This window comes from Synchiropus splendidus, chromosome 2 (assembly GCF_027744825.2).
Source record: "Synchiropus splendidus isolate RoL2022-P1 chromosome 2, RoL_Sspl_1.0, whole genome shotgun sequence".
NCBI classification, from domain to species: domain Eukaryota; kingdom Metazoa; phylum Chordata; class Actinopteri; order Syngnathiformes; family Callionymidae; genus Synchiropus; species Synchiropus splendidus.
In genome coordinates this window covers 25,155,365-25,169,827 of record NC_071335.1, presented here as the reverse complement: position 1 = coordinate 25,169,827, position 14,463 = coordinate 25,155,365, and the positions used below count along the sequence as shown (strand labels likewise).

The 14,463-nt window shown below is 44.6% G+C and overlaps 1 protein-coding gene across 11 annotated transcripts in view; it reads right to left on the bottom strand.

Moving 5' to 3' along the window:
- Nucleotides 1-14,463, bottom strand: part of fat1a (FAT atypical cadherin 1a) — a 63,449-nt gene that overhangs the window by 10,088 nt on the left and 38,898 nt on the right. For all 11 annotated transcript variants that reach the window (XR_008414003.1, XR_008414002.1, XR_008414004.1 and 8 more), the window contains 10 exons: nt 13,500-13,775; nt 13,219-13,429; nt 7,766-11,839; nt 6,975-7,171; nt 6,737-6,890; nt 6,084-6,317; nt 3,484-3,870; nt 2,563-2,777; nt 1,356-1,493; nt 795-938 (listed from right to left, as the gene is read on the bottom strand). Coding sequence is in view for 8 of the 11 variants with exons in the window: in XM_053858114.1 (XP_053714089.1) it covers nt 795-938; nt 1,356-1,493; nt 2,563-2,777; nt 3,484-3,870; nt 6,084-6,317; nt 6,737-6,890; nt 6,975-7,171; nt 7,766-11,839; nt 13,219-13,429; nt 13,500-13,775 (6,030 nt within the window). In the remaining 3 variants the exon portion in view is untranslated. The remainder of the gene's footprint in view (nt 1-794; nt 939-1,355; nt 1,494-2,562; nt 2,778-3,483; nt 3,871-6,083; nt 6,318-6,736; nt 6,891-6,974; nt 7,172-7,765; nt 11,840-13,218; nt 13,430-13,499; nt 13,776-14,463) is intronic.

Here is a 14,463-nt window from a genome sequence, read left to right as displayed (position 1 = left end):
CAAAATAGAGACATAGGAGTGGAATATTACTGTTGACATACTTACAATTTAAGGGGAACATTCATTTTAAATGTACCATTTTAATACAAAGCAATATTACATTCGTATTATTTCACTCAACTAAATCATCCCGTATTTTGTTTCCTTATATTTTCTTTTTCTCTACTGTTTCCTCTCCTGTCTTTTAATGCCAAATTTTATTTAATTTTAAGCATTATTGACCACAATTATGTGTATTTTGTTTGAAAAGCCCTTTTGTCCCCCTCATAATATTGCTTTCAATCCTCTCATTATACCTCTTCTCAAAAACCATGTTTTGTTTTCAAACTGAACCTCAATGGATTACAATTTAACTGATAATAATTTGACTTTGCAAGTGGATAAAATCTTTCCTTCCAATTAACCACATCATGTATTGTTCCATTGTTGCCCTCTCATATTCTGCCACCTGTTTCTTTTCTCAAAAGAATGACAGGAGAACATAAAAATCATTTGTCATCTCATTTCCAGGAGTCCAGGCAATCATTATCTCACTCTATATTCCCCCTTCCCTCAGTCCTGCCACACAAATCATTTCCTGATTTCCATTCTTCAAATGATGCTCCACAGTTCATGTCCCACCCTCCTCACCTTCCGCTTGATATTCAGCTCATGCTCTTTCATTATTCTTCCACGTTAATCCTTTGTCTACTTCAACACTTCCTCCCCCTCCGTCTTTCGCTCACCATCTTTCTCTCCATCTCAATTTCACTCCCGGCAGCTCTAATCGAGCCCCGACCTATTTCTCTCCTCACCTGAATGATGAGGCTATAGTTAGCCTGGGAGAAGAGAGGCGGGTTGTCGTTGACGTCTGAGATGTCGATGTTGATGACAGCGCTGCTGGAGAGAGGAGGGACCCCGTTGTCTGAGGCGAGCACCATGAGGGTGTATCCTGACGTCTGGAGGGTGAAGAGCATTCTTTAAGAAATTCATGATGCAGACAAAGGTCGGATCTGTCTCTTGAAGTGATCCACTACTCTAAAATCCCAACACAGTTCAGATAAAAATAACACAATTATGCCATCATTTTTTCGTGAAGAAATAATGACAAGCCTGGGGCCTTCCAAATTCGCCAATCTGCCCAACTAGCCTGCAGCAGGCGCCTTTCTGGTCACATTTTGAACCGCAAGTTGATATTTCTGGGTGTTCATTATTATATATGTAATGTTTTTTTCAACACATGCTCTTCGAATCAACTGTACTAAAGCCATTCCCTGCTGCTACATTATCGAAACGTGTCACAACACTGTGGCAGACATTGAAACCTTCAGGACCAACAAGCAGAAAGCTGTCAAGGTTTTGTGCTGTTGACTTACTTTCTCTCGATCCAGCTGGCGTGCAACTTTCAACTCTCCCCTGGTGGGATCGATGCTAAAGGGGCTCCCTTTGTTCCCGTCCACAATAGAGTATCGAACGTTATGGTACGCTGGACCGTCGGCGTCCTCAGCTAAGACCTGCGGATCAATTCAACATTCAAAATGTGTCAGGAATCAAGACAAGTGCACTCACTTAATCTGATGAAAACATTATCAACAGAGCAATTTCCACATTAGTGGAACCTAACAACGTTCTATTTCATTAATTAATCTCTTTTGTATCGCTCATCAAAGCCTGCTCGCAGGGGCAGCAGCTCAGGCAAAAAGGCAGAGACTTCCTTCTCTCCAGAAACAGTGGTTTTCCCAGGATGGCTGTGATCTGTCCAGCGTGCCCCCCCCCCACCCTCAGTTTGACATGCCAAGAGCACCTCTCAGGCAGCCCCACAAGATGCTCTCGCCAACTCAGTTGGCTTTGTTTGATGCGGAGGAGCAGCAGTTCTGAGAGTGTCGATGAAGCTGCATGACTCAGATGACGTTTTAGAAAAGATGCAACTTGAATTTTATCAGAGGGAATCTGGAGCTTTACATGGTGTCCACTCCTTTTTATTTTTGCTAAATAACCTGGTATTTTCTCAGAGTTAAGATGCAACTTAAACATCTTCATTACATTACAATCCACATTCCAACGATGCGATAACGTCACGACATGTAAGTGAAAACAAGGAAGGAATGTCAGCAATAGAGTTGTACAGATGCTGGGAGACAAATCTTTCAAACATTCAATCCAAGTTTTCAGGTAGGAACCAGTCTGTTCTATAAAACCCCTGGAGAAATTCAGAAATACACCCCAGACAATGGTGCGAGTCTCAAGAGGTTAAATCCAGCAGTGATTTTCATCTTGAGTATCGGTTTGGAAGCGAGATCAGGCACAGTGAGGTATTTTAAAAAGTAGTTGCTTCATTCAATGACTTGGTGCCTCAGTCGGACGAGGAGCTTAAGGGATTAAATGTCTTTAATTAAACGAACATTTGTTCCGGATAAGGCATCAGAACAAAGAGCAGTGAGCGTGAAGAGCAGAAGTCCAAAATTAACTGAGCGACCAGATGGTGATTAGCTTCAGGTGCGGATGTATGATAGCACTTATAAATAGATATGATAACCAAAGAATGCTGGCTGGAGGAAAGTCAAAGGTGCTCCAGTATCTCACCGTCAACACAGTTCTTCCCAGCTCGGCGTCTTCGCTGACGACGGCCGTGTAGACGCCCTGACTGAAGACGGGTTTGTTGTCGTTGACGTCAGTCAGGTTGATGTTGACGGTGGCGATGTCACTGAGAGGAGGCGAGCCGCCGTCTGTCGCTTCTATCGTGATGTAGTACTCATGAGAGATCTCGTAGTCCAGTGGCTCGATCACGAAAATATCACCTGGAGAGGAGACGACAGCAGTCAGCCAGGGTGAAGGAAGGCCATTACAAAAGTTGATAAGACTTCACCATGATTATTTTGTTATTGTTCTGTGTCCCAATGTGTGCCTGCAGTTTCTTTTAGTCTGAGAAACCAGGGCTAAAGCAGAGGCAACTGTTTGTGACTCATTCTTAAAGAAAATAGACACAAGAAAATTAAAAACAATAATTACATTAATAATTACAAATAAAAAATAAATAAAATGAAGAATAAAATTATAATATATATATATAATACTTAGAATACAATTGATAAAAATTAATTTATTCTCATTTAAATTTAATTTAAAACAAGATCTTTCATCAGAAAATAAGTGCAAAACAGAATATTAGCAGTCTTATGAGACTAGGTACTATTGCAACAAAACACTTGAGAACAAATGAAAAATGTTGTTGAGTCGAAGCATGGAAGTACAAAATTTAGTGGTAAGTTGAGCAAGTTGTTAGGAAATAGAGACATAGAGAGACATGGAGAGGCACTTGGCACTACTATCGACGTGCTACTCGCACCTGAGTGTCTCCCCACAGGTTCTCAGAGGCGCTATCACATCAGTTAGCTTGCATCATTTAGCTTTTAGCTTTCTTCTTTATAACAATAAAAATCTGGCCTCAGATTGACCGACAGGCTGTGACTTTTTCGTAGTGTGAGCATGTGAACGCACACATACCCGAGTGTGTGTCCACGCTGAACATCCCGTGCTCGTTCCCACTGATGATGCTGTAGGAAATCTCCCCTGCAGCTTCCGTGTCACGGCTGGCTGCCTGCACTCGGAGCACCTGTGTGCCCACAGCAACGTCCTCAGAGAGCGTGGCTGTGTATTCCCGGTGTTCGAACACCGGCGGGTTGTCGTTGATGTCCAGCACTGAGATCACGACGTGGCAGAGGGATGAGAGGCGAGGCGACCCCTGGTCACTGGCTCGAGCCGTCAGATCATAGACCGCCTGCACTTCCCGGTCCAGAGGCCTCTCCAGACTAATCACTCCGGTGGTCTCATCGATGGAGAAAAATCCATCCGCAGAGTCCGCAAATGAGTAGAGGATGTTGCTGTTGACACCTGAAACGAAAGTCATTGTTAACACGTCTTTCTCCTCTCATGGGTTCTTGTGTTCTTTTTTACTTTAAGCCCAAATATTGGTAATATCATCATTTCTTCTCATTTAAATGGGAGCCTGAAAGTCATCATGATTTTTTTCACAGATGGAAACCTTCCACATCCATTATCTTCCACGCAGCTTCTGCAGAACACAGACATTGCCTTGTTTTGAAGCTGCTGTCCACCTACACCCCGGCAATGAGACAAAGACTGATCACAATAATAATTGCTGGGCGTCCAGCAGGTGGCTGTTGTGTGGACGAAGCCATTTATCATTTAAACGCTCCTCTTCCCTGCTGTTCTTGCTATCGGCGAGACATTAATGCAGCAGTTTTATCTTGTCACTCACCAGATCACCACCCCAGGGTTTGTTCTGAAGCCAGTGCAATGTGTGTAAGGAAAAAAACAAAAGGTTTAAATGCGGTTTGAGAACCTGGGAGGTCCCGTCAGCAGCAACTACGCCAGGCCAAACAACCTCATGTGCCAATCATCATTTCATTTAATAAGGGAGAAACTTGGGGGTTATTCTTGTGCTGCAAAACCCGAGCTCTGGATCTCTTTCTGGTTCACAGGTCTCTCAATGACTCTGAAGTCATTCACCTCACTGCACAACAGTCCATTGTGAGACACCACAGGACGCAAGTAGGGATCTGTTTGCGTCTCTACGACACAGATTATATTGCATTCACTTACTGTTGCGTAGGTGTTTAGACTATATGCATTTTGTGGACTTTAATTTAAGTTTGACTGGGAACACAGCGACCTTGAGGCCTGTTTAGAATGCAAAAGAATACAGAGACTCTCAGTCTTCACGTGGACTCATCGCTACATTTGGATTTGCAAAATGACTTATCTGCTTGAGAAGGTATTTAGAAATCTATTGTCTCTCAGCACACGCAGTTCAGCAGTAGAATATGGTCGGAGTGATAGAACTCATGTGAACAGACATTCCTCTCCGGAATTTGGAGTTTATCAGCAATCAAGGGCATCAGTCTGGCGTGCGTCTGCTTCACTCTCCCTGATAAGTGCTGTCTCTGAGAGCAGCAGCAGGACTGAACGTCAGCCATGTGGAGACCAGCAAACATCTTTCAGCCAAATGGGCAGCGAGATCATAGGAACCGAGGTTTGTGGCTTCTGCGAGCCAAAAAAAAAAAAAAAAAAAAGGTCGGCGGAGGCAAACATCGATGGAAGATAAAGCGGACCCCTCTCTGCGAGGAGGGGGCAACATTAACGTTTGCTTTGCATGGTTGGCTCAGGAACTGGGTCAAAGCCACAGTGTCGATTTATTCTGACACTTGTTTGTCTTCCAAGCCTGTGAATTCAGTATCAGAGAGAAGCCCGCGCCATTCAGAAAATGGTGCAGACGCGGGTTCTTCAAAAGTTCGGATTCAATTCAAATTATTGCCCAAGTATATGTCCAATTCAGACTTCTCCAAAGGTCAGACATTCCAACCGTTCGCGACCAAATTTTATATTGAGGCTTCTTCTTTGGGACATCCAAGTGTAAGTAGTGATGAGCGATCACGATCCTCACTGATCACTCCTGACAGTCGTCTCTAAATAGTCAATGACAGGAAAACAACCTGGCCAACCCATATGTGATCATTTTACTTTTTCATGACTCATTGAAATTCAGGCACAAAGTCAAGGACAAAAATAGAAATCCTTCAGGGACTGATTAAGGCAAGCTCTGAAGTATTAAAAAACAAAATAAAAAACACATTGTCAGAACGGGCCATAGAAATGAAAGTGCGATTTCCTCCCGTGACAGTAAATATTTTCTTTCAGCAAAAATAAGCGACTCCACTAAACTGGAGGTTTAATCAGAAATGACAGGCCCAAAAGCCTCCTGACTTAAGTCCCGAGGAGCTTATATGTCTGTTACTGAATGGTTTAAGTTCTCAGCCTTATCTCCTCATGCTCCTCAATGCTTGACAAAGCTGGCAGAAAGGTTAGTTAAAAACGAGGCCCGGTGGCTGTGTGAAAATTGCGACTAACCTCCAGAGCTCAGAGTGAAAAAATCATTAGAGCGTAATGAAGCTATTAATTGTAGGGGCAGTCACTCATGAAATTCCATGTTTGCTATGAGTCCACTTGCCAAATGAATGGGACGCCCCTGTATAACGAGAGAGGCGCCTTCTACCATGACAGTTAACATACTCCTATATCCTCACCTGTGTCGACGTCTGCCGCCTGCAGTTTAGCCACGTATGTGCCTGTCTCTGTGTTTTCAAAGACGGTCAGGGTGTATGGATCAGCTGAGAACTCAGGCGCATTGTCGTTGACGTCTTCCACTGTGATGTGGACTTCCGCCTCGCAGTAGCGACCTCCACCGTCCACCGCTCGGACTTTGAACCGGTGCTCACTCTGCTCCTCTCTATTCAGGGGCTGCATAGTCTTCAGCTCACCTACGAAAGCGGGAGAACAATTCTGCTGAGTTACATGGCAGAGAACACATTGTAACAGCAAGTGTTGCCTCTTATAAGCCGACCACGGAGGAAAGATGTCACTCTTTACATCTTATTGAAAAGCAGTAGTCGGCATTCAACCCCCCATCATGCACATCGCTTCAGTATAATTGAGACAGTCTTTTGTAGCCGTAAAAAAAAACTGAGAATTATTGAAAACTCCTTTTTTTCCAGGATGCAATCACCAAAGAAATCACGAGTGCAGCTTATATAATTGCTCCATCGTTCACCATGAACTTCACTCATCAACTGCCTGATTAAAATGAACTAGACGACATCACACTTTGAGGTTGAGCAGGCTGAACATGTGTTCAGATATTACATTAAAACATTCTTGTTTGCGCTGCATAAACACACACCTGTGTCGGAGTCAATGAAGAACAATTCCGATCCAATTCCGTGGAGCTCATAGGAGATTTGTGCGTTGGAGCGGATGTCCGCGTCAGTTGCTGAGACCTGGAGGATGAGCCTGCTGGCAGGGGAGTCCTCAGGGACGCTTTCACTATACACAGACTTGTGGCGTGGTGGGGATGAGGGGAAAATTAGTGAAAAAATAAAACGTAAAATGTATTCCGTAAAAGGCAAAATGGATCATACCTTCTGGCACACTGGACTGTTGTCATTGGCGTCCAACACTTTGACCTCTACAACAGCCTTAGCTGTGAAGATGCCATCACTGGCGATGATGTTCAGAAGATAATTGTCCTTTTCCTCACGGTCCAAAGGCTTCCTCACCGAGACCTTCCACTCATTCTGGATGTGCTCAATGGCAAACTGACCAAGAGGGTCCCCTGCTGTTACAACGAAATTGGGAAAAAGACAGTTTAACAATTTGACCAGCCACTTGGGATTAAAACGGTTTCGATCAGGGAATGCTGCTTATATCAAAGTTAGCAAAGGAAAAAGGGGAATTTCAGTCTCATGCAGATGTCGCACCAAACAGGCTTACGCGTCATTAGTAGATAAAAAACTGACAATAGCCGACGTTCAAACAATGATGGCTTCCATAGCTAGGCATCAGTAACAAAAACATTGCGTCTGCCAAGGAGCTAATTCAGCATGACATTACAAAAACACAGCATACAATCAATCTTAAATATTTTAGCGCCACAGTCATTTAAGTTCATTTCAAACCCAGTGGTCATGATCTCATTTTTTCCATCCATTTTTTTAACGGAGGAGGGAGTGTGAGCCACAGCAGAAGCCAAGGACATCCCTGGATTCAGATGAAAGCTCGCCAATATACAATCAAACTTTACTGAAATTTCCGGAGAGTTTCAGCGAAATATATTTTAAGCTATTTTCTTAACAGGCAGTGTCATATAACCCACTTGACAGAGGGGACTAAAAACCAACGTCTCCTACCGCCATAACAATAAAAGGCTCACCTGTGATAAAGTACGCCACTTGTTTGTTGACATCCTCCGAGTCATCATCTGTGGTGCTCAGTATAGCGATCACCCCGCTGGGAGGTGGATCATCTTCACTGACTGTGCCTTTGTAAATCTCCGCGGTGAATCGTGGCGGATTGTCATTCTCATCTGCGACTGTCACCTCCACTTTGGTGCTGGTGACGTGCTGGATTTTATCCCCTTGGTCCGTGGCCAGCACTGTGATTACGTATTTGTTCACCTTCTCGCAATCGAGCTCCTTCAAGGTGGTTATCCATCCGGTTTGACCGTTGATAGCGAATAGCTCTGCGATCTCAGGGACGTCTTGCTGAGCATCAAGACTGTACAGGACGTGACCATTGGTTCCTGAATCCAAGTCATAGGCTTTGACCTGAATTACTTGTGATCCAGCAGGGAGGTTTTCCAGAATGACCGCCTCATAAGGACTTGACTCAAAAACTGGCTTGTTGTCGTTCAGGTCTTTCACCTGGACGTTTACATTAACAGATGCAACGACGTCGTAATGCTCCAATTTGGATTCAGCGAGAAGCGTCAGTTGGTACCACTTTGTAGTCTCATGATCAAGGCTTTTCTGGATCTTCAAAGTCCCGGTGTCCTGGTCTACAACAAAAACCTCATTTGCATTGCTCTCAGGCGTGTTACCTCTCAGAAGTGTATAAGTGAGCGGCTGCTCGCTCTCCGCCTGAATCACATCGATCTCCGAGCTGATTGGAATGTCTTCGGCGACCGTGTAACGGTAATGCAGTTCGGGGAACTTTGGAATTGGGGTTTCTGGTGGCACGATTCGAATGTAAACCTGCACGAGAGAATGTCTTGGTGGGTTCCCAGTGTCCTTTGCTCTGACGAAGAAGGCGTAGAGTTCACTTTCAAGTCCAATTAGACTTTCTTTGGTTGTGATGACACCAGAAGCTGAGTTGACCTCAAAGTTTTCAGCCACATTCTCTGCATCTGCTTCAATTGTATACTCGATGTCAGCATTGCTTCCCTCATCCATGTCTGAGGCAGCGATCTTAACAACAGAGGTTCCCCTGGGGACATCTGACGCAATTGCAGCTTTGTACTCAGAAGCCCTGAACTGTGGGGCATTGTCATTGACATCCGTTAGAATAACATTAACAACACAAAAGCCCACTTTTCCGCCACCATCTATAGCTGTGAGAGAAATCGGAATGACCTTCTCTATTGAATTCTCTCGATCCAGGGTCTCGCGAGTAAAAATCTCTCCGTCATTGTTGACAGAAAACTTGTCTTTTGCAAAATCATTAACAATTCGGTACGTTATTTGTCCGTAGATGCCTTCGTCGCTGTCTGTCGCTTTTGCCTCTGCCACCAGAGTCCCAACAGGTGAGTTTTCCACCAGCTCCACCACATATTCCACCTGGGAGAAGGCAGGGTTATGGAAATTGGCACCTCTGACTTTGACTTCCACAATGGCTGAGGTTCTGAAAACGCCATCTGACACAGACACATTGAGGTCGTAATGCGGCTGCATATGTGGCCTCCGGTGATTAGAAATGGTGATGGCACCTGTTCTCTTGTCTATGGCGAAGTTTTGATCATCGTTTCCAGAAATTATCGCAAACTCCAACTTGTTTGAGTCCGAGCTATCGGCATCTGACGCCTGGAGTTGGGTGACGAAGTGGCCGCGGGATGCCAGTTCACTCACAGTGGCTGTGTATGTGTGCTCTGAAAACGATGGGGCATTGTCATTGAGGTCTGTCACGTCCACGGTTACGATGACATCACTGGAGAGGGCTGGAACTCCACCGTCCACAACACGAACTGTTAGCACATGCCGTTGGGCTTCCTCGTAATCAAGAGCTTTGCTCGTTGAGATTATTCCAGTATTGCGGTCGATGGTGAAATACTCGGGACTCTTGCCCTTCTCCTCCACCAACTGGAAGAACACTTCCTGGTTATTTTCAGTGTCAGAATCTTTGGATTCTACTTGCAGGACTGATGTTCCGACGGCAGCGGCCTCAGAAATGTTGGCGTAGTAGGCTTTAGACAGGAAAACTGGGGCATTGTCGTTAACGTCTTCCAGGATAATATCGACAAAAACGTCAGAGTGTGCTCCGGTAAGCGAGTCTGTGGCTCGTACACTGAGTTTATAAGCAGGATGTGTCTCAAAATCCAGCGGCTCAACAACATGAATGACACCTGTGTTGAAATCGATAGAGAACTGTTTGAAAGGATCTCCCTTTGAGATGGTGTAAACAATGCGAGGGCCTTCGGATTCACTGGCTATTACGTGGAGAACAGGAGTGTGCAACTGGATATTTTCAGGGATTTCGATCCTGTAAAAGGGCTTCTCAAACACAGGAGTCGCTTTGTTCACCACCCTTATTGGCACCTCTGCTTCAGCTGAGAAGGTCGGATCACCGTTATCTTGGGCTACGACCACGACAACAAAATCTGTATCAACAGCGCTGTCGTCAAACTTCCTTTTCAGGGTAATTTCACCATTGGAGTTGATTTCAAAATGCTTCTGGTGATCCTTCAGATAATAATGAATAGCTGCATTTGGACCCTTGTCTTTGTCCACGGCGCTGACCTGTCGAATGACATGGCCTTCTTCTGCGTCCACTTGTACCAGCGCGTGATAGGGAAGGTTCATAAACATAGGCTTGTTGTCGTTAACATCCTCCACCCTCACGGAAACAACAACATGAGCACCTTCCACCGACATGTCCTCCTTGGTCACCTCGACGACAAAATCAAAATTGTCTTGAAGTTCCCGGTCAAATGGGATTCCAGTTGAAGAGAATACCCCAGACGTGCGGCCAATGTCAAACCGGCTATCAGGGTTCAGAATTTTATAAAACAGGGGTTCATTGACTTGGTTTCCAACTGCGGCAATAACAGCGAGTGTTTTCTTTTCGGATGAATTTTCCTGTACATAGGCTTGATAGGATTCCCTGGTGAACTTCATTTTGCTCCCCTTGTTCTCCCTCACATTAATCTTCACAGTGACAACGGAGGCAAACCTCCCATCTGAAACCCTGACTTTAAATTCATATCTGCTCCGCAGCTGCGTCACATTCTGAACAGATATTACACCGGTGACTTGATCAATCCGGAATTTATCGCCAATATTACCCTCGGAAATGGAGAATATGAGCTTGGAATTAGGTGCAGAGTCTAAATCCGTAGCATTGACTTGAATGACTTCCACTCCTTTGTACGTTGGCACTATAAGCGTCGCCTCATACAGTCCTTGGCTGAAAACTGGGGAACAGTCGTTGACATCAATCACCTCGACGGTGACATTTGCAGCTGTCTCAGCAAACAGACGTGGCATTCCTAAATCGTGGACTTGTACCGTGAAGCGGAAAAGGCTTTTCTCTTCGTAATCCAAAGTGGTCGTGGTACTAATTGCTCCGGTGCTGGAATCGATGGCAAAATAGTTGAGCGCATATGGTTCAACGATCCGGTAGACGAGCATCGCATTACGGTCACAATCGGCATCAACGGCTCGGATGACAAAAGGTGTGTTTTCATGAGTCAGAACCACACTGCCGACGGGTGCGGACTCGCTTATCACTCCTTTGAACTCCTTCTGGGTGAAAACGGGTCCGTTATCGTTTTCGTCCTTCAAGTGAATGGTCAGCGTTGTGTTGCTGGAAAGCCCCGCCATGTTGGTGCCCTGAATGATGAGCTTGTACTGAGGCATGACCTCGTAATCCAAGGGCTTCTGAGTCACAATCACTCCAGAGTTCGGATTTACGTCAAACACGTTGTTAATGTTTCCACCTTTTATCTGGTAGAAAACTGACGACTGGCTGACAGCCGTGACCAAGCTGACAAAACTTCCAGGATGGGCCAGTTCACTGACTTCAGCAGAGAACTCCTTCTCCGTGAATCTCGGGGCAGCGTTATCTGAAACTGTGACGAGAATGTTGACGGTGGCTGTGGTGGAAAGCGGGGTCGCTCCTCTGTCAAGCGCCTTGACGGTGAGCTCAAAGGTGGTCTTGCTGCTGCGATTCAGTTCCTTGGCCACAGTTATTGTACCAAGAACTGGGTCAATGCCAAAGGCGTTTGCGACGTTTCCTGGAGGAGAGAAAAGAACATTTTATTTAAAACTTTTCAGCCACACTGGTTACTAAAACAGGGGAAAATAGACAACAGTCCGGGCACCAGTTATAAATACAAGTATAAAAAAATCAACTGCAGGGATGACAGTGCCACAAACCAAACAGGATAGTGACCCTGACCATATCTTCAACCCTCAAAAACTCCCACGGTTACAGGCTTGTTTAAGTTCATCTGTAGTAAAAGACAATTATCAGGGTATCACCTTAACTTTAATCATTAAAGTGACTATAATTTTGATGGTTGGGTAATAATTTGCCACATATTTTTCTTGTGCAAAGGACTGAAAGAATGTCCCTTGAATGTTGCAAGTAAGAATCATTCTGCACGGCCTTGTTTGTTTACTCTGGAACTGGCATCCCATCTTCATTCATCATTAATTTCCCATGTTTTTTTTACACTTGTTTATGTGCATTTCTAATGTCATTTAGTGACACTTAAATAAATCAATAAATTGCGCATCGGTAGGCAACTTCAGTGGGTGGCCAGACTGCCACCTTCTGGTGACACTGCTCAACACAGTTGCAGGTGTCTGGGATTTCTCAATGAACCTTTTAAATGCTAATTCAACTGCACATGAAACATCTATATCCGCTGACAATTGTAGATGACGTCACCCTACACACATTTCAATACAGAAGTCAACAAAGTACAGCTGAGTAAAATCAGAAGTCTAACATTAAAATGAGATTTCCGTTTCTGTAATCTATCACCACAATGTAGTGCCTAACATGCGCATGCTTTCATTCCAGATCCAGGTAACATGAAGTGCAGAGTTGTGAGTGTAGCAAAGCAGAGGACAGAGAAATCCTCCCAAAAAGACATCAGTCATAACAAGACCAAATGTTTTGTATAAACCTTCGAGGCATCCCAGTTGAGGTCATTGTATTGACAGACAAAATAATGAGTAATGAAATCTGGGCAGGAGTGGAAAGTAGGACTGTTTATTCTCAAATTAAACCCATGAATCCCAAAATCACTGTCTGCTATTGACTTTCATTTAACTTACCAAGGGTTTAAGTTTCATTGTCTTTACATTCTGTTCGACTCTGACCGTAACAGATGTAGGTAATTTATGTCACTCCAAATATGAGTTTATACAAACAGGAATGTTTTAGATTTAACGCTGTATGGAGACACTTTCTTAAACAAACCCTTGAAGGGAAAACTGAGTGGGCTCTGACACACTAGACAAAGTCCTTAACGCTTCCATTCATGATTTAGCCCCAGTGGGATGAGGAACTCGGCATGATTCACACATTTTTCCAAGATGACAAGATTGACCAACAACGAAAGCTTTCTTCCACTGGTTCACACGTTGGCGAGCATGATTTTACCTGATTCGATGCTGTAAACTATTTCTGCATTTTGGCCTTTGTCTTTGTCCAGAGCCGTGACTTGCAGCACTGCCGAACCAACAGCGGCCGATTCAAACACGCGCCCAGAGTACGGTGTGCCGATGAACCAGGGAGCGTTGTCATTGGCGTCTTCCACGTTGATAATAACTCGGACCAGGTTTCGTTTCACCGGAATGTCCTGGTCTCTGACCTGTAACGGGACGGGTCAGGTAAATCAGGAAGCCGTCCTGAATCAGAAAGCTGCCTATTCGATTTCCTACCATGACGGTGAGGATGTGGCTGTGCATGGTCTCGTGATCCAGCGGCTCGGCGGTGTACAGCACCCCAGTCCCGGGGTCCAGCTTGAACTTCTTGAGGCTGAAGGGATCCGTGCTGCTTAGGAGCGTGTAGGTGAGTTTGTTCTTCTCGTCTTCGTCCACGGCACTGATCTGCAGCACTTCGGTCCCGGCAGGACTATCTTCAGGAACGCTGACTTCGTACACCGGCTTGGAGAACTGAGGCCGGTGATTGTTTGTGTCAATGACACGGATCAGCACCTAAGGGAGCGCAAAAGCATCAGGCGGCACATCAGTCACAGGGTTATTGAAAGCCTGGTCATTACATTTATATATATTCAGTGGCTAAAGACATGTTTTAAGATCACACACTGTGGAGATGACTCAGGTGAATCAAAGCTGAGTCCTCCCACTGATCAATCGCCCAATCTGTCCATGGAGACGCTGCGATCTGTATCCAAAACCCTTTTTTATACTATCTGAAGTCCTACAGCCCACAGCTTAAACAAATCAGAGTTGCAAAGAGCTCATCTGATGCGGTGATAGATGACAACTCTTAAACTAATTATCCGGTCCAAACTGGCGTCTCTGTAATTATTTTCACAGAGAATGAGAGGAGCTTGCGCACTGACGCACACGATCAATGCGTTTGATGGAAAAGCAATTGCCTAATGATTACTCTTGGTCGTAAAAGCTTAAAACACTTCATGAATGCTGAAGAAACTACGAGCAAGTTCAGAGGACGATATTCCAAACGATCAATCGCTAATTGGCAGTCTGTTTATTTAGGCTACTTTGAAGCATAGAAAGTTAAACATGTTTTTTTTTTTATATTATTACATTATAATTATCCATTATAATTTGTTTTCCTGCTTCTTAAATCTGGCTCTTAGCCTCTGCCCTCAGCTTAGTTTCATTCCCACATGCTGTTTTATCTCTGCAGACCACT